The sequence below is a fragment of the Penicillium cosmopolitanum genome (assembly GCF_028827165.1).
Source record: "Penicillium cosmopolitanum strain IBT 29677 chromosome Unknown utg000012l:1.0-3308103.0:1.0-3310761.0, whole genome shotgun sequence".
Lineage (NCBI taxonomy): Eukaryota > Fungi > Ascomycota > Eurotiomycetes > Eurotiales > Aspergillaceae > Penicillium > Penicillium cosmopolitanum.
In genome coordinates, this window is record NW_026622682.1 from 1486495 (window position 1) to 1512661 (window position 26167).

The 26167-nt window shown below is 47.8% G+C and overlaps 10 protein-coding genes across 10 annotated transcripts; 4 read left to right on the plus strand and 6 right to left on the minus strand.

Annotated features, from left to right (window-relative positions):
* Nucleotides 1-122: 122 nt before the first annotated feature.
* On the minus strand, nucleotides 123-637 carry N7509_013295 (uncharacterized protein; the record flags this gene model as incomplete). Its single annotated transcript, XM_056637932.1, has 2 exons — nucleotides 123-365; nucleotides 455-637. 2 exons carry the CDS (start codon nucleotides 635-637, stop codon nucleotides 123-125), a joined length of 426 nt encoding a protein of 141 aa, XP_056481439.1.
* Nucleotides 638-989: 352 nt separating this feature from the next.
* Nucleotides 990-2720, plus strand: N7509_013296 (putative hydrolase, alpha/beta fold family; the record flags this gene model as incomplete). Its single annotated transcript, XM_056637933.1, has 5 exons — nucleotides 990-1763; nucleotides 1846-1997; nucleotides 2059-2139; nucleotides 2222-2345; nucleotides 2406-2720. 5 exons carry the CDS (start codon nucleotides 990-992, stop codon nucleotides 2718-2720), a joined length of 1446 nt encoding a protein of 481 aa, XP_056481440.1.
* A 943-nt stretch (nucleotides 2721-3663) lies between these two features.
* N7509_013297 (uncharacterized protein) lies at nucleotides 3664-4046 on the minus strand (the record flags this gene model as incomplete). Its single annotated transcript, XM_056637934.1, has 2 exons — nucleotides 3664-3875; nucleotides 3923-4046. 2 exons carry the CDS (start codon nucleotides 4044-4046, stop codon nucleotides 3664-3666), a joined length of 336 nt encoding a protein of 111 aa, XP_056481441.1.
* Nucleotides 4047-11664: 7618 nt separating this feature from the next.
* On the plus strand, nucleotides 11665-12195 carry N7509_013298 (uncharacterized protein; the record flags this gene model as incomplete). The annotated part of the gene is made up of 1 exon (XM_056637935.1): nucleotides 11665-12195. One exon carries the CDS (start codon nucleotides 11665-11667, stop codon nucleotides 12193-12195), a length of 531 nt encoding a protein of 176 aa, XP_056481442.1.
* A 349-nt stretch (nucleotides 12196-12544) lies between these two features.
* loc1 lies at nucleotides 12545-13202 on the minus strand (the record flags this gene model as incomplete). The annotated part of the gene is made up of 2 exons (XM_056637936.1): nucleotides 12545-12817; nucleotides 12909-13202. The coding sequence occupies 2 exons, from the start codon at nucleotides 13200-13202 to the stop codon at nucleotides 12545-12547; spliced, it is 567 nt and encodes a 188-aa protein (XP_056481443.1).
* A 396-nt stretch (nucleotides 13203-13598) lies between these two features.
* N7509_013300 (NADH dehydrogenase [ubiquinone] 1 alpha subcomplex subunit 6) lies at nucleotides 13599-14560 on the plus strand (the record flags this gene model as incomplete). The annotated part of the gene is made up of 4 exons (XM_056637937.1): nucleotides 13599-13641; nucleotides 13773-13834; nucleotides 14028-14174; nucleotides 14441-14560. 4 exons carry the CDS (start codon nucleotides 13599-13601, stop codon nucleotides 14558-14560), a joined length of 372 nt encoding a protein of 123 aa, XP_056481444.1.
* Nucleotides 14561-15341: 781 nt separating this feature from the next.
* N7509_013301 (DNA-directed RNA polymerase core subunit RPC19) lies at nucleotides 15342-16092 on the minus strand (the record flags this gene model as incomplete). Its single annotated transcript, XM_056637938.1, has 4 exons — nucleotides 15342-15475; nucleotides 15526-15659; nucleotides 15748-15839; nucleotides 15985-16092. The coding sequence occupies 4 exons, from the start codon at nucleotides 16090-16092 to the stop codon at nucleotides 15342-15344; spliced, it is 468 nt and encodes a 155-aa protein (XP_056481445.1).
* Nucleotides 16093-17134: 1042 nt separating this feature from the next.
* On the minus strand, nucleotides 17135-18630 carry N7509_013302 (uncharacterized protein; the record flags this gene model as incomplete). Its single annotated transcript, XM_056637939.1, has 2 exons — nucleotides 17135-18344; nucleotides 18431-18630. 2 exons carry the CDS (start codon nucleotides 18628-18630, stop codon nucleotides 17135-17137), a joined length of 1410 nt encoding a protein of 469 aa, XP_056481446.1.
* A 2372-nt stretch (nucleotides 18631-21002) lies between these two features.
* rrp36 (putative pre-rRNA processing protein) lies at nucleotides 21003-22124 on the minus strand (the record flags this gene model as incomplete). Its single annotated transcript, XM_056637940.1, has 2 exons — nucleotides 21003-21914; nucleotides 21978-22124. The coding sequence occupies 2 exons, from the start codon at nucleotides 22122-22124 to the stop codon at nucleotides 21003-21005; spliced, it is 1059 nt and encodes a 352-aa protein (XP_056481447.1).
* Nucleotides 22125-22305: 181 nt separating this feature from the next.
* N7509_013304 (NIF domain protein) lies at nucleotides 22306-24777 on the plus strand (the record flags this gene model as incomplete). Its single annotated transcript, XM_056637941.1, has 2 exons — nucleotides 22306-22323; nucleotides 22471-24777. 2 exons carry the CDS (start codon nucleotides 22306-22308, stop codon nucleotides 24775-24777), a joined length of 2325 nt encoding a protein of 774 aa, XP_056481448.1.
* Nucleotides 24778-26167: the final 1390 nt, after the last annotated feature.

Below are 26167 nucleotides of genomic sequence, written 5' to 3' on the forward strand. Positions count from 1 at the left end.
CTGAATAATGTCCATGCAATCGTCTTGATACCACTCCACTGGAAAACATTTCACGCCTGTAAATTCAAGAAAAGAAAACCCTAGCGCTCTGCATATGCCTTAAAACCTTCGATTCATGTACATCATTCTGAGACCTGACTAGTCTCTTCTTCCTCCAGGATCGTCGAGGACATGAAGCGCTCGTCCTTGATCTTGGCTTCCCAGTCATAAGGCTCTTCCTTCGGACGGACAAGCTCCGTTGAATCAGATGATTGAGGCGAAGGATATAAGTGCAGAAATTGCGTCAGAGCATCGCCAGTGAGATAAAGGCATAACCCTACGACGACTCCAGTAAACACGGCCCCACTCGTGAAAAGAATGAAGGCCTGGTGATAGGTCAGTGAATCAGGATAGAAAAATATATCAAATCAAATACAAATCAAATAGTAAGCATCCAATTGGTGGAAATTCGTACCTCGAATTTGAGCAGTAATCGCAAGGGCCACAATGCTATGGAGAGTAAACCATGGGCGATGTATAATAAGGGGGAGACAAGGAAGCCCAGCAAGGAGAGGAGATAGGATAGAAGGTGAGACAGAATGACGGAGAGAAAGCTCAGAATGAACCACAGGGGGTAAATGAAGGTGCCCAATTCCATTGGGTAAAGTCGAGTAGATGTTGAAGTTGTGAAGTGGTAGAAGTTAAGGTGAAGGAGATGCCCGAGTGGAACAGTGGAACCCCTCAAGGTTCAGGCATTCGGTATTCAGGCAGAAAGGCGGCATTTTTAACCTTAGGAACCAGGCATCAAATGCTGAGTCATCTAAATTTGGGCCGAGGTCCATCTCGAATTTGGAACAGTTCCAAGATTTGCCAATTTGGCAATTCGAGATTTGCGATTTATTCTCATCTCTCGACTATTACGGTCGATTTTTGAACATTTCGTTTTGCATCTTCGCTCGCATTGTTAATTTGCATATCACCTTCCATTTATTGCATGAGATACACCCCTAATGTCGGCGATCGCATCAGACCTACTCGCTACCTTCCCCATATCATTGCTCTTATCAGGGCTGGTCGCCATGGGACTTCTTTCGTGGCTTCGTCCCTCGGGTCGCGTTTCCTTCTACCACGCCAAGGATAACCGACTCCTTTTAACCAAAGCCTCCAAGTCCGGCGGCAAGGAACAGATATCCCTGGTGGATATCTGCCGGGACGCGACTCCAGAATCATGCAACCTGAACCCATTCCTCTTCAATGGTCATTTGCAAACAGTCTGGACGACATTGAAACACGACAATGTTCCCGTTTACTATAAGCGCAAGATGTTCGAGTCGGAAACGCCCATGTTTGCCGGCTCTTATGCGATTGATTTTGCGGTGAAGCCGTACGATATGCCCCCGAGCGGGGAACTCACCGACGAAGCAAGAAAGTATACCCAACCTGACGGTCTGCCGGAGCGAACATCTTTCTACTCTGAAGAAGAACTCGCTGCTCTGCCATCCGATGACAACAAGCCTATGTTGGTTCTTCTCCATGGTTTGAGTGGTGGTTCTCACGAAGTCTACCTGCGCCATATTCTTGCCCCTCTCGTCGAAGATGGTACTTGGGAGGCATGTGTGGTTAACTCGCGGGGCTGCGCTCAGACAAAGATCAGCACCGGTGTGTTATACAATGCCCGCGCAACCTGGGATGTCCGTCAATCCGTGAAATGGCTCAGGAAAAACTTCCCCAATCGCCCGCTGTTTGGCATCGGATTCTCGCTCGGTGCAAATATTCTCGCTAATGTACGTTCGGTGATTCCAATGAAGCGAACCAATAAGTCATTTGTTTCGACAAGCTAACATGATGCTACATAGTACCTCGGAGAAGAAGGGAGAAGACTGCCAATTGAAGGCAGCTGTTATCTGCGCAAGCCCTTGGAACTTGGACATCGGATCGGCTAATTTGCAGTCGAACTTCCTCGGTCGGGAAGCATACAGTAAAACGATGGGCACAAACATGAAGAAATTATTCAAATCGTGAGTTCGCAATTTATGCCCTTGGTATCATGAAATGGCCACTCATCCTATCTACCATCAGGCATATCGAAGAAATTTCGAAAAACCCTCGCATCGACCCTGAAGCGGTGATGAGCATCACTTATCTGCATGAATTCGACCGGTAAGAAAGCCTGCATTCACGATCATACACGATCTCTTCATATTCATATAAGCATATATGTACTAACCATTGGATCACATAGTCACCTGCAATGCCCAACCTGGGGATACCCGACCGAAGGCGCATACTATCGCGACGCCTCCTCAACAGACGCCATGCTCAACATCCGCATTCCATTCCTCTGTGTTCAGGCCGAAGATGACCCCGTAAGGCACCCTGGCTCCAAAACTACTGCATGAGTTGAACTTTTGGCTAACGATTACCAGATCGCTTCATACGATGCCCTCCCGTTCCAAGAAATGGCCCAAACACCATACGGTGTCATGGTTACTACCTCATGGGGCGGTCACTTGGGATGGTTTGAGTTCGGAGGCGCACGGTGGTTCGTGAAGCCTGTCAATAACTTTTTGAATAAGATGGCCCGAGAAATAGACACTAATATCCCGGGTGTTGTTGAAAACCCTGCGAAACTGCCAGGCCACATTGCCAGCCATCCCGGTCCTGGAAAGGATATCGATGCGGCCCCTCGGCCTGAGTTCCATTCTGTGCTGCGGAAGCTGGATATGAAGTTCCAGAAATAGATGGGGACATACATGAAGAGAGATCAGAGCTACTAAGCTACCAATCTCGGCATAGCTATTTGTGATAGATCATGATAGACTTACAGTTCATAAATAATAGACAGCGTTTATTTCTTTCGCAAGACCAAATCAACCTAGCTACTATTACACATTCCTAGATCCGGCAAAATGTAGGTCATTTGATCAATACCGCTTTCAACTAGCACCGTCCGGCGGAGCGACCGAGTCTCTTTCAGCCCGAAATGAGTCTGAGATAGTAGACCAAATCCTAGGCCAAAAAATATTCCAAAAATGCAAAAATATGTGACCAGACCCGGGCTCGATCCGAGGACCTCATCGGTGTTAACGATGCGTCATAACCAACTAGACTATCCGGCCGCTTGATATATTAGCTGCTCCACTTATGGCACTATCAACCAGAACTTGATTCAGGTGGGAGTTGCGGCCTCATATACGGGACCTGTCAAGAGTACTGTAGGCTATTTTCCGTATCATCTAGCACACTTCTGCTTTAAGTGAGCTGGTTAGGTCCGGTTTAATGGCAGAACCTGGGGATAATCAGTTTTGCCACCTTCACCCAATTAAATTTTAAATTTTCGTTAACCCCATCACTCTTGAATGGCGATATTACTTCGCGTACCTTGGCTTACTTGTTATTATTCTCTTTGAAATCAAAATTTTCTATGCAGATATAAAAGGCCATTGATTGGAGGATGTGAGTATAAATTTTAAGGGTTCAAACGAGGGCTGTCATTGTTGAACTGTCTGCGGTCCTTCCCATTGCAATGCGACATACATTTGAAAGCACAGAGGCTTGGACGAAGATAATCTAGCAGCTGCAAGACTGCCCTCTCGTCAAATTTGCACTAATCCCACCCTGTTCCCCGTTTCAAATATTGATCCCTATCTCCCGCCTGTATTGGCTTGCTGTTCATTGATAAATTCACAACCCCACGCAAACTCCAGGAATAGCCTCTTTCTGCAAAACACATGCGCGGAACTCAGTGCCATCCGGAAAATCCTCGCAGATCTCCCTAAACTCGGGATGATACAAGGCGTTCTTCAAGTCCCCATTGTTCTCCCAAACGGCGTAGTTGACGATAAAATTGCCATCTCCAATAGCGCCATGCAATTGAGTGGAGATGTAGCCGGGCGCTACTTTGAGAAAATCGGCGGTACGGGTCCAAGTCTTTAGGAATGACTCCTTATTTGCTCCTGGGGAAGCGAAATGATATTGAGAAGAACGACGGGGCCCACGGCAGGGCTGACGGAGAGCATGGCATCGAAGGTGGTGGAGCGGTCGAGGGGTTTGTGAATGGGTGCCATTTTGTGAGAGGTGTATGTTAGTAACCTGAAGTCACTGGTTAGAAGATATTACTTCATGCATAATAGTATGAGCCTACTTCAAATTTGGTTATAGACCTTGCTTCTGCGATGAGTTGCTGATAGAATACTATGTTCTTTGCTGTACGAACAACATCTTTTATCCTCACCCATACAAATGTTGTTAGATCGCGGCTCGGCACTGAGAGGCCCGGGGCCCGAATCTCAAATCCCAAAACCCGAAGCCCAAAACCCGACGCCCCGGAAATTTATATAATTTCATTGTCGCCGCCGCATCTGGTCTATCGAGTTTCCCCTGAAGGTTTTTGTGGGTACTCGCGGACTTCGCGCTGTCCTGGCTCCGAGTTCCGGGTATCGACTCAGTCACTCGGATCCTTTGCACTCAAATTCAACATACCCAATATTGGCATTTTGTGTGTCAATCACGAGTCAAAAATTTCCAATTGATTCCAAGCCCCAGCTTGGTTTCTTTTGGAAATTCAGGCCGATATGCACCAGCGAGGGACGCCATTGCAACTATAGAGCTAAATTCGTTGAGCTGCGTCTACTGCCGAGGGAGAAAAGAAATCTGCTGTAACCGGCAAGACCATGTTCAAACAGTATCCAAGCTAATATTGAGCGCCATTTTTCCCCGTTCTGTGCGAAACGCACAAAATAAAAGACACACTTAAATTTCGGGTTTAGCAGCGAGGATGCGCCGGCCAGAACAAGCAACCTTCAATCTCAGTGAAGATTTCAGATTCCACGATGAGGCACCTGGCCTGTTGGAAAGTTCATATTCTCAACAAATTCAAAAAAGTTCAACCGAAATAAATACCTCTGGGATTCCGCGAGAACTCTTCACAGTCGAGGATGGGTCTGTTTCATCGAACCAAAAATGCATAGCATTAACATGCTACAAATTTGGTCTTAAATTCATAGATCAACGCTTGCCATTCAATTACTCTATCTCCCTGTAGGGGGAGGTAATCTGGCAAAGCTGTCTAGAAAACGTGGCTACGCTTGTAACCATCGTACACCGGCAAAGCCTGGAAGATATTCTGGCGCAAGTGAACGACTCGGAGGACTCTCTTGAAACAACAGATTAAACACTATCTTGCGCCATGTATTTATTTGTGATTATGAGCATTATACTTGCTCGGTGTTTTGACCGCTTAGGGAACAGCAAGAGTCGGCTATTGCTCGGTATCGGTTGGCAGTCGTTAAGGTAGATTTGATTAACTCCCATGACTTGACCTTACTTCAATATGACCTCTTGTATCTGAATGTTGTTCGACAGCATGATAAAGGGAATTTTGCCTGGGCCATGACAGCCGTTGTATTGCGACTCGTGCAACGATTAGAGCTTTATCACGAAAGCACTCTATCCGGCACATCCCGGATGAAAGCTGAGATGTCACGTTATTGACCTGGAACATCGTCTACGCGAGAAATATTCGCGATATTATTATACAACAGCTACTGCTCATTGGCTCTGCACTGCTATTTCTTTGCTGTACACCTCCTTTGAGGTGTAAAGTTACTTCACCGCAGTTATAAAAAGTCCATCACAACCGTCCGAGTCGTATTGCGGTTATCAAAATCCATTTACTGCAACCACATATGACTGCGGCTTCGCGCTTAGATCACAATTATACCCGAGATACCACATATGTAACAAATACCATAAAGCAAAAATTAAAACTTCGCCCAAATCGATCACTGGGTCTACGAGATCAAGGATCCACTTGGCAAGTGGCAAAAAGGAATGTGACCAGACCCGGGCTCGATCCGAGGACCTCATCGGTGTTAACGATGCGTCATAACCAACTAGACTATCCGGCCATTGTTGAAGACGGGCTCGATTTGATGCTATAAGAAAGAATTCACTCGCCCTCGAGCTGCAAATAAAATCACCAAATAAATGGCAAACTGCCCATAGGATGGTCTTATGATAATCAAATCTAATATAGAACATGAAATCAAAGGCATGTGTATACACTCTCTTTCTGCTGCTAATTTAAATAATTTTATTCATGTTCGCGGTCAATTTGTCACAGCAACACAATACTATATATATCAAAGCGCTTATAGTCAAAACCTGAGCACCATAAATCACAACCTCAAGGGCTGGTAACCGAATAGTCGGAGCTCACACCGGCACTACTAGTAGTAATAATTCTTATTATGTTGTTTCATATACTAACATGATGCCAGGCTGTTTACTAGTAGTCCACTACTTTGGAGTGTTCAGACATTAAACTTGGAAGGGATAATTCTTTCTAGGTGAGCAAGCCGCAGGTGCGGGATAATACTTGATCTATTGAATCTTGGTAGCTAAGTAGAGGCTGAAGCTATCGCGATTATCGTGCTCTAGGGGTATGAATTGCGGAGATGAAGATCGGAGCGTGGATCCTGGGCAGGACTTGAGTACATACCGGACCTCGCGGGAATAATCCGGACCGACGCAGCTGTCTACTTCTAAGTCGGTTCTTTTGCATAGAGACAGTAGGCTACCCGAGGAGTATACTAGACTCACCTGTAGTCGTGCCAGGTGAAGCACCACGTGTAAATCCTTTTTTCGTGTGGTAAGCCATTGCATCAACGCCTTCTTTCAAAACGTTCCGGCCAAGGTAGAACTGATGCGATTGGTTATGATGGGGTAGGCAAGGGTCTAGCGAGTTCAGACTGGATATCGGAAAACGCGTCCGGGACCATTCGAAAAATTTGCTATTGGCCACAAAAACTTTGCGGCAGGATCCTTTCCAGCCAATTACTAGCTTGACCTTGAGTGAGGTTTCTAGTATGCAAGGCCTAATTGTTGAACATATTACTAGTCGTATCTTGTCACAATAAAAATGCAGTGCTCCGGTCATGCCCAAATATGACTCCCCACGCTTGGTTGGCTCCCTCATTTCCTCAATATATAGTACCACAACTTATATCAGCTATATCAAAGAAACTTGAAGGTTATTGCTTTAAATTTTATACCAATAAACGCCAGTGAACACCAGATTTATAATAAGGTTTCTGCAAACGGGAGAAGGTCAGTAGATGTTGATTGATGTACATTGGCCTTGGTATGGTATACAGGCGTGTGCTTGACTGCGAAAACTTCAAAAAAATACTCGCAAGATGCAAAAAGAAATGTGACCAGACCCGGGCTCGATCCGAGGACCTCATCGGTGTTAACGATGCGTCATAACCAACTAGACTATCCGGCCGCTTGTTGTGGTTGAGGTTCCACTTTTGCCACTATGATCCAAAAAAATCCAAAGACTTCGCCGCTGACAATCCACCCAGTCATTTTCTCTTTGCTGGCCTTCTCTCCTCTCAAATTGTAAAGCGTTGAAGAGCACCTGCACGAGAATTAAATAAATCACCGGCAATATTACTCAAATTAAAATTTCCAAGATAGCCGCTTCTTCGTAATCGTACTGTTCAAATATTCTTTTGGTTAGTTCAAAGGTCGTATGGCTGTTCCATTAATCTCTATTGACAATGTACTATTGACGGCCTCATATGTGGTAAAAGGTAGCTGAGAATAACCCTAAAATCCTGTTGTGTTTAAGGTGCACAGGGGTGATGGGAGCTTTGCGGGCGCCCTGGTCGCTAAAATCGGAACACATGAAGCCTACGACGCCGTCGCCAGAGAGGTCACCTCCAAATTTCTTTCTTGCCAGAGAAGCAAATCTTCCCTCCTCCAGCTCCGCTTGAAGAGTGCTTCCAGATTTAGTGAGTGGAACCAGGTTGCGGCTAAAAGGTAATCGACACGGATATTGGGTCAAAACTATGTTGGGGTAATTCTTTTGGATAGCAATTGGTTGTATGATGCATTCCGCCGAAGTTTCCCTCAGAACTCACTAAACCGGAATCGGGGATCGATCTCCCCGTTCAGATTTATATGCTGCATTGATGTGAACAAGGCGGCAGAAATAATAGACCGGATCCAAACGAATCAAAGAATATAGTATTAGGTACTGTAACTACGGTGATAATTTAATTGAGCGAAAGAATATTCTAAGTGCCCATAAATTCTTGGGAGTTAGATCACCTGCAGGGTAATACATGATTGGGAAATGGCATCTCCTAAGAGACGTTAATCCCGGGACCTGTCTTACTCGGGAACCAATCTTTCCTGAGATAATTTAGTCCCACGCTGAAACTAAATGTCCTTGGATCTGAAAGTGAGCGTAAGTGGCCTTCTATTATCAGGGATCTTGATATACCAGTATATAAACCTATTTCTGCCCTTGATGATGACAATACCTCCCCAGGACGATATCAGTTCGATCATTCATGGAAAGACATGAGAGTCTCATGTACTGAGCACCACAGCAGGAATAAAGAGCCCCGATGACCCAATTGAGACGTTTAGTACGGTCCAAGGGAGCTCTGCCCAGGTGATCGGGCCGGGCTAATGCAACTTGAAGCAGTTCGGCGTCTTCCCAAGCTGGCGACGGAACTGAATGAAGTCCTCGCGTAACCAGAACCGCAGATCTGTGATCTAGGAATCGCTGTCTTCAAGAATTGTACCAAATGGTTTCCTGTTGAATACAGCTCCAAAAGTAGTATTGCGTTTTATGGGTGTATTCTTAATTCTGCCCAGCTTGAAAGTACAATGTGGTCTAATTTTGACCACGGGATGCTTATGTAAGTATCCCCCCCCCCCTTTCTCGATATTTCTTCTTTTGTATGCCTGGGATATCAAATTCAACAGTCTTGGTTGATAATTCCTGGCTTTTTGGCGTACCGCAAAGGTATCTTATGACCGCTGAGACTTGCTTTGGATCATAAAGCCAAAAGTTTCCTGGTCACTTCATCAATGGCCGGATAGTCTAGTTGGTTATGACGCATCGTTAACACCGATGAGGTCCTCGGATCGAGACCCGGGTCTGGTCACATTCCTTTTTGCTTTTTTCGCCTTTTGTTTTTTTATTATTTGAAAAATGAAAAAGTCGACCGCTATCCTGCGGCAATGGTCTTGCGGCTTGAAGTTTCAATGATTGTATTCGGTGTTAACCGAAAAGTTTATTGTAGAAGAATGATATCAGAATCTAACAATGGTTTGGTCGAGGATATCTTGGAAGAACAGGATTACTTTCGTAGGGGCCAGCCACAATACCAATGTCCATCGCCTTGGAAGCGCTATGATCATAGATAAGTACAGAATTGGAATATTGGAATAGTAGTGCCATTATTTACGTTTTGCTTACCAACGAAATGATGATAAAGTAGGTAAAAACGAAAGTGGTGATAGAATCGGAGAAGAGAGCGAAGCTCTCTCGAGGCACGGCGATTGGGATCCGAGACACCCACATATCAACAAAAAGTAAGAAATATTAGCTAGATGGCAGCTTGTATGATATTAATTAGACACCACGGGAGATATAAAATACAGCACAGAATTAGATAGACTTGCTTGATCAACAGCTAAACTAAACTCAACTATTGCCGGCCGCTCCGCCCCAATGCTTAAATATTCCACGCAAATCCACGCAATGCTTGATCTGTGTCCAAAGACAAAAAGGGAAGCATTGATTTATTTAATGGCCGCAAGAAGGGGAGAAGGGGAGCTAAGTTATGGTCTTTCTCATGTTCAGATATCTGCTCCAATAAACAGTCAACCCACTCGAAGCCGCGCTGGGCAGAAATGTTACGGCGCTCCGTCATTTCAATCGCGATAATAGCAATATCTGCAATTCACTCCTCGCTGTCCTCATAACCCAGAGTCCGATGACTCACAATATATCGTCACATAGAATCGAGCTGTCGGCCAACGTGGCAGCGGAGTGAAATTATCCACTGGAAATATAAGAATCAAGATGAGTCGGAGCAACCAACATTGATACTATATCATGAAGGACAAGAGGAGGAATCGCATTCAGTAGCTTTATAGGGTTTGGGGAGAAAAGGCGCCCAAACGCAAAGAAGAGGTGAGCTTGGAGTAATAGTTAATTGTTATGAGACTAAATTAGGGGGGAGAGAGAGGAGGAAGGTGGTTGTGAGTAGTGGGAATAAACTATAGAAGACCTTATTAGTTAGTTAGTTATGCAAGGATGCCTGGGACTCTAGGCAGCGAGATTTGTATGCCAGCAAATGATTTGTCATCATCAAGCGGCCGGATAGTCTAGTTGGTTATGACGCATCGTTAACACCGATGAGGTCCTCGGATCGAGCCCGGGTCTGGTCACTTTTTGCTTTTTGCATGCCTCTTGAGCATAGACCAGCAGGCCGATGCCACTGGATTATTTTTTGGAGTTTTACTGAGCTCACAAACACATGTATTGGCTAAAAACTGAGCAAGACAAGGCATTGAGGCTGAGGACAAAGAGCCATGATTTTTTTCCTCAAAAAGTACTGAATGTATTCTATCAGGAACAGATGGTTTATGTTCTATATGTCTTGGTGGAGCTTATTGTGATGTCCTGGGCTCCAAAATCTGAGTTTGGGGCCTCATATACTCACCATAGCTTCGTGATGTCAAAATGAGGTAGCCTCTCATAACAAGTTGGCCGGATAGTCTAGTTGGTTATGACGCATCGTTAACACCGATGAGGTCCTCGGATCGAGCCCGGGTCTGGTCACATCTCTTTTTGCTTTTTATATTCTCTTTTTACTGTAGCTTGCTGATGTCAGATCTCAGTTTTTTGATCGATTTCAGTCCCGGCGGCCGGCGGGATAGAACACAGGACCAACTACTTCAAACCGAAGTTTCCAAGTTTGAAGACAATGCTAAGATCATATCCTGAAGTTTTGAGAGAACCTAGGACATGCCTGTCATAGTCACTACTAGTAAGAGTCAGCATCATGTTTGATTTTTCTGAATGCTGCTACTCTTACATGGTAAACTAATGGATCATGAAGGAGCTTGTATTCCCTTCTACTACATTTATTCTCGAAATTGAGGTCTATTCAGATATTGATTACTTAGCTATGCTCTGAGTGAGATCTCCGCCATGAGTAAACAAACCACACATTAGTAGAAGCCTAAAAATGGGGCCAAGATGTAAGCAGGCCGCTGGGACACATCAACAATGATTGAGCACATTCTCTCATAAGTTGAGTAATCTTGATGCCTCTTTTCATACGTATACGAGCGTTGATAGTAGCGGTGTTGGACTTGGCGAGTGGCTTGGGTTCTTGGCAAAGGGTCCAAAAGGATGCTCGCCAGCCCTAAAGCGCAGGGTGCTTCCCTTTCCGGCATGACCAACTGATCTGCACTCTAAGCCCCAATACGACAGTTCGTATAGCAGCGTCGCCAATTTAGCTGTAGCGGTGTTGGACTCTTGGCGAGAGGCCTTTTCTTGGCATGGGGTCCAAAATGTTGTTCTACTCAGCCTTGTCGCGCTGGGTGAGTCCCTTTCTGGCATGACGGCCCGATCTACACCTTCAGCCACCGATATCACAATTCAGAGATGAGATTGATGCAGGGCTTTGTAGTTAATTGTTAATTGTTAATTGTATATAAAGCACGTCCTGGGTCGAGGTTTTGTGTTATTATTATCTTCAATTATCATCACAGTTCTCAATCTCGAGTTTATCGATCTATACAACTCCTTTGCTTCACAATCTTGATTTACAAAGGTATTTAATTCACAACTTCGAACCATCCCACACAATGCGCTTCTCTATTTATTTCGGGGCTATACTCTTGGCCCCAATGGCCGCTCTGGCCAGTCCAACCATCGCCGCCGATTCCAATTCAAACATCCTCCGTCGCGAGAACAACCTGAGTCCCTCTCAAGGACGCGTGAGCCCAGCGCAAGTCCTAGCTCGCTCCCCTAGACCTGACTCAGACGACGATGACGATGTCGAGTGTTCAAGTGACCAGGTCAAGTGCGGAAATGCTTGCTTCCCTGAATCTTATAGCTGCTGTCCCAATGATTTCTCCGGTGGCTGTCCTTCGGATAAGGAATGCCGGAAGAAGAACGGCCGCTACGGTTGCTGCGATGATGACGACGATGACAAGTGCCGCTATGATGACGATGATGGCCGTAGCATCTTTGACAAGGTCGATGACTTCCGCGATAATGTGAAGGACAATTGGGATGACTTCTGGGGTAACAATGGTCCCTCTCTTAAGCCGGAGCTCCGAGTCATGGGCGGATTGACGGGGTTGGCTGTTGCTATGAGCTTTTTGTTGATGTAATGTGATGTGTGCAATGTGATGGAATGGTGTTTGGGTAAGGGTTTAGTTTGTACATAGTATATGATAAGCGATAGATGGACCACGAAATTGTCTCCTTTAATATGTTCGTTTCAGAAGAAACACAGTCTAGTCTCTCTTATAAAACGCAACGCTATTTCTCATAGTTCGTCAATAAAAGCCCGTAATCCATAATCGAATCAGGCTCCGCCGACGTGGTTGACAATGCTATTCACAATAAGTTGTTTTTTTTTGGAAAAATCTTAGAATTAGACCTAACCCAGTCAGAACGCCAAACCCCTGGTCTAGATACATGAGATGGTATAGACAATAGTCGCTTTTGTGATCTTGTTCAAGCAAATGAAACACTCTTCCGCTTTCCCTTGGCGGAGGACTTGGCCGATGAGGGCGCAGCCTTTCGGTCATCGCCCTTGGCGGCCTTCTTCTTCTGCCGGATGGAATCCTTAACAGCCTCCAGCTTGTCCTTCTTCTCCGTCATGCGGGCCTCGGCCTCCTTTCTCTTTGCTTCCCGGATTTCCTCCAATTGGCGTGCCTTCATCATCTTGGACTCAATTTGGCCCTCCTTCTCCGCATTTACCATGGCGAGAATTGTCATCATGCCCTCCTGAAAAAGAAAACAGAACATTAGTATCACAGCAACTGAATCATAGCAATTGAAATTTGAATTGGGCCACCCAAAGCCATAGTAAACGTACCTGATCATCCACAAAAACCTTGCCCTTCTTCTTGCCCTTTGGCTTCACCACACCAACAGGGGTGATAGCGTTCAATTTGGGCAAATCCAGCTCGGCATCTGTGTAGACTCTCTTCTTCTTCTTCTGGAGATTTGTCTGCTCGGTGCGTGCCTTATTCTTCTGTTCCTTGGGAGGAGGACGCTTGACGTTGCTCTTGGGCTTGCTCACACGCGAGCCACCGGAGACTGTGGAAGACTTGGAGCCCTTGCTACCTCCATCAGAGGCGCCTTTAGACGACCCTTTCGTGGGCGCCATATCGTAGTGTGGGAGGATTGATCGAGATTCGTAGTCGTGAGGCGGAAAAATGCGCCGGTGGAAATTTTGCGGCGTGAGGGCTGTCGGTAGACCGTGGGATTATTGGCGAAAGGGATCCAGAGGTCTGTGATCCGAATAGAAAGACCAAGAAATAAATCCGGCCGTAAAGAGTTAATTCTTAAGGAAATGTTTATCAGAAGAAAAGAACGAGGCAAATCAGCGTTGCGCCGAAATCAAAGAAAGAAATTTTTAATCAGGCAGGCGGTGACAAGACCGCCCCGTTCCACCCACCCAAACCTCACCTGTGAAACCTCCACCATCAGAGCTTCGCTGTGAACCTCCAATTCTCCCCTCTTTTCCCTGATCTTCGGACCAAGCGGACACCAATCTCTCACCATGACTATCAACCCTACCTACCTTGCGCAGCGGACGCGCTCCTGTACGTTCTCGTCCTGGACTCCCCTCCTTCATCGCCCCGAGGTGTTCCGACTGCTCGCCCGGAATGCACCTGCAATTGAGCCTTGCTCGCAGTGTACAGCTAAGCTAACGGATCTCTTTCCACTCATTTAGCCGTCAACTGGACCGATGCCAAGTTCCGCGTTCTCAAGACCTACCGGGAGTGGCTGCGCGCGGTCAGTTTACCCTTCATATCCCCCGACCCGATACCCGCCCTGCCCTTGTTGCGTTTCAAAAAGTCACATTATTTCGGCCCCTTGACGCTTTCAAATGGACCAGAGAGGCGGTTGCTACGCTTTCATAGATCAGGACGGCTCGGATGGGGAGGTCTAATCATGACGGTCAAGCTAACAAGATTCACGCCTACAGTCCCCCGAGATCCAGACCATGTACTCTCTGAACATGCCCGTATCCGCCATTCGCACCAAGGTCCGCCAGGAGTTCGAGAAGCACCGCTACGTCAGCCAGCTTCCTGCCGTTGACGTGCTGCTCTTCCAGAGCCACGCCGAGTTCCAGGTTAGTCCCGGCATCATGATCACAAGCGATAGGAATCCACTTGTTGGACGGTCAATGCAATGCAATGCAATCCCATACGTTATGCAGCACTTTGCGCGAAATGGACGAATGCAAAAAGGGAAACAAAAGAAGGATTACCCTCGTCCAAAATCCACCCCACCTCGAATCCGCATTGCATTCAACCGTCACAAATGGATTCCTATCACCATTGCGATACCCCCTCCCTCCCCCACTTGACGGAATCCAATACTAATCGACATAAACAGGAAACCCTAAACTACTGGAAGCAACTCTCCCACGTCATGAAGTACTTCCGTCCAGAGGAGGACCCCGGTGCCCGACTACCCCGCAACTTCGTCTCCGGCTTCCTGGAGGGCCGCAATTGAAAAGACCATTCCATCCATACCCCGCCCCCGCCAATCCCTCTTCCCTTTAGTCACTTTTTCCTTTATCGCCAGTATATGGCATGATAGCCGGTGGAGCTGTCCCATCGGCGAAGACATGATGTGTAAATATTGTCTGAGTAGGTCGCCGAATCTTTTGTCTTTTTCCAAGGCGATTTCTGTTTTGTGAACGTATTCTTGTTGTAGGTGTAGTTGTAGTAGTGGTAGTAGTATCATCTGTGAATTTCCTCCATTTAGTTGAACGAGAAATTGATAGAGGATTACTAGTACCCCTTGATGAGACTTTGCGTATGTCTTTGATGATCAGGTTCTCCGGTTATAGATATGGAAGTAATTCAAACGACCAATTAAATGGGACTTACAGGTCAGCAACATTACCTAATAAATTCAACTCGCGCCAGTAGTACCAGTATCCTCAAAAACCAATCAATAGCCATTAGGTAGGTATAGATCGATAAACGAAACATTACAATCCAAATCTCGCCAGCCAGAAAGAAGAAAAACCTCGGTAAATATGCAACTCCTCGTTATACTCTTCGACCACATAAATACATATGTTTCCTTGTACTGTCCCAGCTAGTTAGCCACTAACTAGCCAGTTAAGCACCAATACACGCAATTTTCTTTGAAAAAGGGAGCCACAATCAAGATCAAGCTCAAACCCAAACGCCCCAAAAACAAATGCAAAAACATAAAGTTCAGCTTCAATCTCGTCAAGATTGAGAAGTACACATACACTAACACACACTCGAGTCAAGCTCAATCAAGATTGCATGCGGTTACTGTTCTCCTCGTTAAATTGATCCCGAGCATCAGTGAACTTCTCCGTAACAACATCACAAAGATCCATCAAGTCGCTGAAGCCTTTCTCCAAAGCTTCCAGGGCAGTGGTAGTATCTATAAACCTCCGGGTCAGTTCTGACAAAAAATAGATATAGATATCATACAACGTGGCGTGCGGGGCAAGGAGCAGGAGCGCCATCCATTCCATTTTGTTAAACTTACCAGTTGTCTGAATGCGAAGGTGCATCTTGGGGTCAGAGGGATGGGGATGGTATATCCGCAGAACTCAACGGCGGGGCTATAGAAGATATATCAGTTAGTTATGTTATGTTATGCGACAAGAACAAGAACTAGTCCCCTCCCAAACTCGACTCGACTCAACTTACTTCTTCATAATAGCATATCGCAACGCATTACCCATAGTATGGCCTTCGTTTTCAAACTGGAACGAGGCGGATGTTTCAGAGGAACCGGGGAGCTAGAATCAGACGGGTTAAGTTAATAATTGTTCTTATTCCAAAAAGCCACTGCCGCGACAAATTAAAGTAGAGCAAAAACCAAGATCAAGAGAAGAAGTTCTTTCTCAGGCCCAGTCCTGCCGTTGGAAATGGTGTATAACGAACCACTACAACGCGCTTCTCCTCCAGCATGATGGGGTCGACCTCGGGCTCGGCGTCGATCATGGATTGATCTGCCTCTTGGGGCTCTTGGGAGTGAACGGAGGCAGGCATGGTGTATTGAGAGGGGGGTTGGTTGTTGGCTGTGTTCGCGCGGAGAGGAAGCTTGATGATCGGATGTCGCTGTTACCGGACTGGTGGTTATGCGTAGGATTATTCGAGGTGACGATTCGACTGTGCTCTGGAGGGGCAATTTCACTCGGGAACTTCGTGTCCAATTGCGCAAAAAGAAAGAAGGAAATGTAGTTGCGATTTCTAAGATTCAACTCTGCTGGGATTTCTGGATCGTCGGCGAAAGAAAAAAGTGGGTTATCGATAGAGGCTCACCGCCTGCCGTATGCAACACTTTGCATCTACTGGGACACTACATGCCCAGGTCAATGTTACAATATGACCGGCTATTATTTAGAAATTACAGTAATTCAAGTTCTTCTGAAAGATCGTCTCAAATGCGTGGCATATTAGGGGGTGAAATTACATTTGGTGTAGGTACCTGGTCTGGCAGGGTAGTCCGAGGCAAGCCCATATTAAACCAATCCAGCATCAGATCAGTGCAAGAGAAAAGATCAATCGATACCCATTCACAATGCTAGACCCATAAAGCAGCAAAAAGCAGCAACAGCAAAAGAAAACATCCAGAAAAGGTATATTGTAAAAAGAGCCAAGCAACGCCCCCAAACTCCCATTGCGAAAAAGGAGATGCATAAATATCCCGGACAAAGAATTTTCTCCCAACTGAGCATAAAGCTCAAAAAAACACTGTCGTACCTGAGGTTCAAGTTGAAGAAAATATAAACATGACTGGTCATATAAAGAGAAAGAAAAAAAGAACGGAAACCACTTGGTTCAATCAACCAGGAATGAATCAAGAGTCCCGACCAGCAGGTGTAAACAAAAGTTTGCTGGGACATGATCAAAGCCGCGGCCCGGACGTAGCGGGGAACCGGCTGTACTGAAGAAGAGACGTGCTTGGAGAAGAGGATAGGGTATACACCGATCGTCTCCTAGCATTTATTATCGACACATAACAAGAGGAATTTGCTTTGAGAAGCAAGTTCTTTTTGGAGAGCGGAGCATAGCAGAGCAATGACTTCTCTCACGAATGGAAGAGATCCCAAGCCCGTGCGCAAAGGCCGAGGAATTCCTCTTTCTTTCTCCGTGTAGTTTCCGGCGAGTCTCTGCCGGCGCCAAAAGGGCCGTAGGATGCTGCGCTAGCGTTGGCGGCAGGGTTGGGCCGGTGCTGAGGCTCTGGGCCATGTCCAAGCGGTGGGCTTCCATTATCTTGCTCGTACTCGCTCCGGGGACGACGGCGTGCAGTTGTGTCGGCGAACTGCATCATCGGGACCTGAGGCGGGTGATGAACCATGCTTTCGCTAACTAATGGAGCCGTCTTGGGGGCAGCATGGAATGCGTGAGGAGATGGCGGGGTGGGTGGCTGGTGGCCTCCATAGTGTACGATTCGCGGCAACAGTTCCTCCCGCCCGCCGGACATTTCTTGCACGGCTTCTTCGGCCGAGCGATACTCGCGTGATCGGTGGGGAGTTTGTGACTGGTGGTTCGGGGGCAGGCCGGGCGAAGGCATCGGTGCCAAATTCGATTGGGAAGAGTTGGTGCTCGAAGCGTTTAAGTAGACGCTTGGGCGGTTCGCATCCGGGCGGGTTGCATCTCTGTCCCGACCCAGAGCATCAGAGCCGAACACATCGGAAAGAGGAGGGAGGCGGTTGTTGGTCTGTGTAGCTGGAAGTTGATGCATGTGCGAAGTTGAGCCCAGAGTGGGACTCTGGTTCACAACATGGCGAGTCAACGGCTGAGGTTGGTGTCGACCAGTAAAGGTCTGGTTGAGCGGGGCGGATTGAATCACCCGTTCGTTGGCGAATTGCGATGCCGACGGAGGGACGATGGACAAGCCAGGCGGCGGCCGTCGCTTAGAGCTCTTGGGTCCCAAAAACTCGTGCGCGGATGGCCTGATGCCATCAGGGCCTTCATCCTTGGCTGACCTCTGCAGCCGTGCTTCGATAATTGACCGTTGCTGTTCGCGCACCGAGAGACTCCGTTGGAGCTGCTCTCTCATTGCAGGATCATGGGTCTGAAATCCGGGCGACAGGCATGCCAGACCGACATCCTGCATAGTGACACCGTCGCGGGCAGTCATAGGCCCATTAGGTGGTCGAACCGACAAGTTGCTACTCGATGAAGGGAGACTGGTCGAAAGGTCGAGCTTCCGAGGGCGAGGGCGGCTACTCTGCATGCGCGGCGACGAGGGCGGTTCTTTTTTGACGGTGATCTTTGGACCTGCGCTACCTGATCTGTAACCAACTGTGAGCAAATAATCTTTCTTCGACGCACCCGCACATCGGTGCAACTGGGTTCTGATTTCTCATATCCAACTTACGGGGAGGCCGGGTCTTTGTTCTCGGGGGTGCCTCTTCGCGGAGCATCCTGCGAGGTGGTAGACAGTCGTGATGGGGAGGAATTCGCCGCGCCCGGTGGGGGAGGAGGAGCTAAGGTCGGGCAATTCTTTGGACTGGGATCGCGGGTGACATGTGGCGAGGACAGAGATGCTGCCGTCGCGGGCGCAACTGCGGTCGACATGATGATGTGATGTGATATGATGTGATAAGGACTCTTTGACGACGAGGGTCCTGAACTGGATAGGACCGTTCTGGCTCAGGATGATCTGGATCAGTCGAAGTATACCTATCACCTATGGTATCTTTCTTCGCAGGTCGTGGGATCGGCGGGAATAGCCTCCGACCTCAAGTGTGGAGCATCAATAGTAGCGACAGCGACGTGCACAGATCCCGGCGTTAAGGGATTAGGCACTTTTGATATTCCAAGGGCCGGGGGAGAAGGTGGGAGGAGGGAGGAGGGGAGTAGAGAGGGAGAGAGAGAGTAAGAGGAAACAAAGTTCCCAGTCCAGAGTGACAAGCGAGAGAAATGGACCGGCAGAACTTTTTTTTGGAATGAGTTCTGGGCCCAGAAGGGGGGGAAATTAAGACAAAGGCTGAAGAGGGGGGGAGGAGGAGGAGGTGGTGGAGGAAGAGAGAGAGAGAGAGGATGTTCACCAGGGGTGGTGGATGTACTCAGTACTTTCCCTGAACCACTCACTCCCTCCTCCTCCCACTCTTCCACTCTCCAACCACTACCCACCAGCACCCACAACAAAGGCTAACTCAGTTAAACCAGCAGCCTAGAACCACCCAAACTCCCTCCGGAGTCCCCCCCCCCCAAGCATGGAGTACCAAGTACAGAGTACACCGCATGGGCTGCCTTTCCTCGTTCGTGGAGTCCAGAGTTCAAGTGGAGCCGCGCTCAAACACTTGCTGCACCACTGCCGGAGCCCGGCGTATCAGGATCATCTGCCTGAGACACGCCATGTTTCTACTTTGTCCCCCCTGTTTGAGGCTGGCCCTGGGTGTGGGTGTTCGTGTTCGTGGATCGTCACATCCTGACATACCGCAGCGGTTATGCATTTTGACACTTGTACAGTTCCAAAATATCCCAGGAACCTCACTCCTGGGATCGATTATGGGCCGTCCGCCCTACGAGTACGGAGTACCTACTCCATACTTCAGACAAAGAGGATAACATCCACTTCGACCAGACCCTCTTTCCTTTGATTCTGGTTTGGCCCCCAATACTCTTTCCCCCCTCCAAGACTGAGGCTAAGACTGGTCTCATCTGCACACGGGGCTTCTGGGGTCTCTGATCGGCGAGGACATGTGCTCCCGATCTGCATGAACTCGGCACCCTCACCCGCCTTCACACTTGGGCAGCAACTCATATCACGTTCTATGTCAAACATGGCGCAGACGGCGCTTATTATCGACCAGGGGGTGGAAGCATCTATCCATTTCAATCTTAGTCTATGGTCTTCCTCCCGCACTGTGTGTCGTGTGTGTCTGGTGTGTTTCTTTGTTCTTGGCGGAGTCGCTCCAACTAAACTCCCTCTGCACCCACAATCCTCCTGGCCACCATCCGCAACCCCCGGACCCAGGAACGAGAACCAGTCCTTCGCCCTGCGTGTGGATCACAAGAAGAAAAAAAAAGGTCGTGCCCTAGACTAATGCACGGAACCCTCTACCGACCGCAAACTATGCCCTGTCTGATTCCTTATCCTGGTCACTCTCGATCCCCCCCAGCAGCCATAGTGATTGGCTACAGCTTTCACGTCACTAATTTTTGGGGGACGCTGAAAGGATGAGTCGAAACGCACAGATCAACCTGGATCAGGGCTCTGACTGCCAGATTTGGTTGCTCCGATTCTAGTGAGACTAGCGTCGCAATGAAATTGCGTCTGCGACCGAGATTTTCAAACTATTTGAATGGTTTGTCTCGGAGTTGAATTGGATGTCTTGTCAGCTGGAGTACATACAAGTACGCTCCGGAGCGGAAGCATCTTACTAACTGATATCAGTCCCATGGTACAGATCCCGTGTATTGTATCACACTATCAGGCTCGGGGTGATCTTGACCACCCTAGCAGGTATATAGATAGATGTAGTTGTAGATATTATCCGTTTACTGACAAGAGAATCGGGCATGGTTTGAATATTGAGCCCTTCTCCCCTGGTCTTTTCATTCGTTGAACTCATACCCACCTGGGCATCTAAATATCATCTGTCTCCACCGTGGAAGGGGCCGAGACGTCTCGGATGGATCACTTCGTCGCAACCCGGCCACTTCTTACCTTGATCGGCCCAGGGATAGTTGATGCCTACAGTATGAGCATATCCGAACATGTGAAATTAATCTATGGTTGAGGCTCCCGTGTTACTGGTATGTTTGGGTGACTGCATAGTAACTCGCAAGCTTGACGAGCAAGTGTTCGATACAAGTTCCACCGAATCGCAGATACTAGTGCCATTCATGGATGTATGCCAGTGTTCATAATGTAATGTTCAAGAAACTTGAATCAAACGATCCGATATGCATTCAAGTTGTGTTTATACACTTTGGGTATCCTAATCAAGTCGTCGACGCTTACCACCCCGGTCCGGAGGCGCATCGTCCATTCCACGCCGCTCAAAAGGCATATCCTTGCGCTCCTTAGACGCGATCTTCTTACGCCGGCGCTCCAAAGCCTTCGCACGATCCCGCGATCCCATTTCCTCATACTTCTTCTCAAGCACCGCCTTTTTCAAATCCGACTGCTTCAGATAGTACGGGGTACTCTTCTTACCCTCGCGTATTAATTGCTTCTCCTTCTTCTTGTGATCGGCCATGACCTCCCGTTCACGCTTTTGATTTTTCCGCGTCTTCATCTGATCTTCCGCAGAGCGGATCTGCATCTTCAATTCCTCCTTTGCATCGGCATTCTTAGTCTTCGACAGTTGCATCTTGAGCTCTTTCAGCTCCGAGGCCCGGTACTCATCCAGGAAAGCGTAGTTTTTGTTCGCACCCTCGGAGTACTTTCCGGAACCACTGTAACCCATGACCGCTGCGTCGAAACGGGGATCGCGGGCTTTTGCAACGGCCGGTGGCTCAACTACCAAGCGCCTCCTTGTCACGGCACGCTTAGATGATTGAACCATGGGAGCGTGCTTCGAAGCACGAGCGGCCTTCTTTTCCTTGCTCTTTTCCTTATCCGCAGCTTCGCGCTTCTGTTCGCGCGCTTCGCGGATTTTGGCCCGGATGTCGTCGAGTGGGGAGGCCGTTGTGGTAGATTCGTCGGCGCCCGCTTGAGATCGCTTTTCTTTTCCTTTCTTGGATCCCATGGCGGCTTGGGCTTTGGCGAGTGCACCGAAGGATACGCTGCTCAGAGATGCCTGAATATCATCGTTGTCGTCACCGGCATCTGAGAATTCTTCTTCTCCGATATTGCTGCCGTTCTCGTCCTCGTCTTCTTCGCCTGCGCTGGCATCAGATCCCTGGGACTATTATCGGGAGTAGTTAGCCTCAATTCAAGCATGTCATTGGTGGGAACAAAGTCTTCATACACTGTGAGATTGTTGATCCTCATCGGATTGTCCCTCTTTGTCGCCGCGGACCTCGTCACCCATATCGGATTCTCCCGAGTAGACACTTTCGTCATCGTCAGTTGGCCGAGCCCGCACTCGGCGGTTCAGCATATCTGAAATTCCCATTGTTGGTAATTGTGAAATGCAAGTAGAGTTGTCGTGGAAGCAGTTCCACCATATTTTCCCTCAAGAAAAAAAGTACTGCCGGGCGGTGAGGGCGATAACAGACGATAAGGAAAATCATCCAAACCTTTCGGAAAGTCCCAAGGCACTTTTGATTCTGCGACTCTTTTTGCCTTTCTGGCTCATGTCTATTCTTTCTTGCGTTTGTCGACGGCCAGAATTGACCCGTACTATTATCTATAGACCTTGCAGAATCCCTCCTCCCGTACGTATATGATTCCATCCCATGTTCAATCCAGAACCCCTCAATTCTCCCAGAGAGTCAACTAAACTAATTGCCTCCCAACAGCTCATTTCTACCGTGCCTGTCGCTTTCTCCGAACGCAATTCTTTCACGCCAATTCCTATCAAATCTGTCAAACTGTCTCGTCGCGGTAAAGGGAGTAAGAGACGTGCGCAGGACGCCGCTCAAGATTCCGCGCCTAAACACCCCCGAGTCGACAACACGGAATTGTCGCATAATGGTCTAGAAACCATGGGCTCCAACTCCAATTCCAACCCCGCGCACCACAGCGCGCGTGATAGACGTCCCGGGCGAAGGTCACAAGCTGGCTCTTCCCAAACGAATTACCCGCAGAACGGCTTGGCCAATAATACGATCTCAACGTCAATACCAACACCGACACCACAATATGGTTATGGTTCTGGATATAGTTCGTATATGGCGACCCCGCCTGACTATGTTGCCGACTCAAATCAATATCCGACAGGGAACACCAACGGTGGAGCGCAAATGCCTTTTGGATCATTCGATATTCCGGGATGGAACCCACAAGCTATGAACTACGACCCAACGGCTACACCCCCGTCGATGCCGATGCCGATGCCGATGATGGACCCGAGATTGTTCGCTTCCATTATGGGAAACATGCAGGGTCAATTCCCCATGATGCCTTTTAATAATGCAGCCCCCTTTCAGGGAGTACAAGCACAGCCCATGAGCACAATGGCCAGACCACCCGGGCCAATTATCCATGGCCAAAAACCAGGTCCCTCTACCTCAAGGCCCCGACAACGAGAATCAACACCACCAGTCGATATACCATCCGCGACTGCGGAGTACATGAAGCAATCGTCGCAAAAACCTACAAGGTGTCCCACGCCACGACCATTACTCATTATCCTCGATCTAAACGGAACATTGGTCTACCGAAAACACAAAAAGCTACCCCCATCTTTCGTTTCTCGGGCCGGTCTTGAGCACTTTCTAGATGTATTAACGAAGAAATACGCCGTGATGATTTGGTCCAGTTCACAACCCGCTACCGTCGAAGCAATTTGTGCGAGAATATTTTCAAAAGAAAAGAAGCGCAATCTTGTCGCTTTATGGGGTCGTGATAGGTTCGGCCTCACACCTGTGCAATACCACGCAAAACTACAGGTCTACAAACAACTCCATAAAGTATGGAGTAGCATCGAAGTACAAAGTTCTTACCCAGGAAACGAATCCTACAAACCACCCAATCAAAATCAAAATCCGGCCAATATAAAGTCAAAACCAAAACAAACCACACGCGAACAAAAACAACAAGAGCAAAAGCAACGCGAGCAAGAAATGGAACTGACATCTTCCTTTCCCCCGGGCCAAAGATGGGATCAATCGAACACGATCTTAATCGACGACAGCAAACTGAAAGCCCTCAGTGAACCATTCAACATCCTAGAAATCCCCGAATTCACCAATAACGCAAACCTCGACGAGTCAAAACTTTTTTCCACAGTTCTTGCCAGACTTGATACGCTCTCGCGCCATGATGACGTTAGCAGAGTCCTGCGCGGATGGAACGAGATGGCCGATTTGCAAAAATCGAGTGTTCTGGATTTGGACATTCCGCCAGAAGACGCAGAAGAAAAAGAAGAGCCCTGGGAAGCGGACGATGATGAGGAAGGCGGTATCAGCCTTGGTGAATTCAGTATTAGTACCATCCCTGGTGCTCCGCCTGTTTGTAAGAATGGGCAGAAAAAGCAGAAGAAGGCCGATGTCAATGCCAATGTCAACGGTGCGACGACTGTACCGAAAACCCAACCACCAACGGACCCCGAAGCAATCAGACTCAGGAAAGAGGCTAAAAAGATTCGCAAGAAGGAGAAGAAGGTTGCTAAAAGGGCTGCTGAAGAATCTGCTCGTCAAGAAACCGCGGCGGCGGCGGCAACGGCTCCCGGTGAAATAACAACGACCGGGGCGAATCCCGCTCCAGGCACTACCACTGAGTATATTGGACAGCGCAAGCGGAAAGCAATGAAAAAGGCTCGACTGGAACAAGAACAAGATCCACTTGCACAAGATCCGGCAACGATTGACCCTTCTGCGCCACGGTATAGTTTCCGTACACGAGGGGCGCAAGTTTCAGCAGAGGCACAGGCACAGACACAGACACAAGATGGGGATGGCACTTCTATTCCTGTTCCTACGGCTACCACGACGCCTGCTTTTACTGGACCTTCGGAGGGCGGTGCTGATACATTTCCTGCCTATACTCATGGGGGTCGACCTGAAGATCGGAATCGGAATCGATCTCCTTCGTCAGCTTCTTCCGCTGCCTCGGGAAATTCCCTCTTAGATCGTCTTGAAGATGGTCTTGGTTTTTCGAAATGATTTTGATATCCTTTCTTACTTTGCGCTTGATCTGTGGGCTGGGGCTGGGGCTGGGGCTATTGCTAGAATAGCATGGTCTTGTTGTTCATTTTGTCTCATTGTTGAAGATAGACCTGTTTGTGTATTCTAGATTTTTTTGCTATGCATCGAGCGATCTCATTAGTATCTATCGTCCATGATATCATATCTCAGACACAGCTGAGCCACCTCACCTCACATTCTTTGTTTTGTCGTTTGTAGTAGGCACTAGTAGTTCGTTTGTCGTCTGCTAGTAGATATATGGCTTCACTTCTCGCTTCAGTGGCTTTCACCTTCTTCAACCACCCAGGCTTCCTTCCATTTGCCTTTTCTTCTAATTCGATCATTCCATAGGCCTGCTTTCTTGTCGTATCTTACGGCTATATTTAATTATGAGGTTAATTAGGGCTACGCTCAAGCAACCATGTATCAATTTGGTGATTTGGGGACTGTTTCAATACGTGACTATTATATAAGTTTTCCAGGGCTAAAGTACGTCCGTCTGGACAGGCACTGCTACTGGTCCGCGTCATCAGAAACTGGACCAAACATCGAGGACAGGGCCGCAGAGCCATTTTCGAAAAAATACGGCGACTTCTGAAGTCACGACGCTCCGGGAACAGTGGTAAGCCACTGGGCACTCCTCTATCTCCCGATACATTCTCAAGTGTTTCCTCACTACCGGTACCAACCGGTAGCACAGATAACACCACTAGCAGAGCGAAATCACTCTCGCAGAGTAGCGGGGCTAGCTTTATTATATTAATAGCCTCCATCTCACCTCCTACCTCTCTATTAAGATACACAATATTACCATTCCTGCCGTCGGGTGACTTGCTTGCGGTTTCATGGAACCTCTTTGCTGGTGCCTTGGGTGCATCATGCACTTGCACAACAACCACAACAGGACTTGGTAGGACGGGACGCGTCTATTCTTATCCAATAAACTAGAAAGCTTTGCAGGATACACACGAACCCGCGCAGTATTACATGAGCTCGCACGCCCTGGCTTCACTTATGAATCAACATGAAGGAAATCATGCATTCGGAGGAGTGATGATTTGGTCTGCTGGCTGGTCAGACGCCAATGGGAACAACGATTGCAGTTAATGATGGAAGCCCAAGGGCAGGAGGAGATGACGGGTCAAAGATGGTATTTACAGCATTGTCTATCATGGACCGCTGCCAGGTGATTCCTCTTTTTTCTTGCACTATACCAGATATTCCACATGAGATACCGACTATACTCTCTGTTTGGCATCTGCCACCAGAGCACCGCAATATTCTAGGCTACAGTTTTGTGGTTGGCTATGTTTACAGTATCCGAGGCGTCTATACTGATAGCAAAAGTAAAAACAACAAAAGTAGAAAA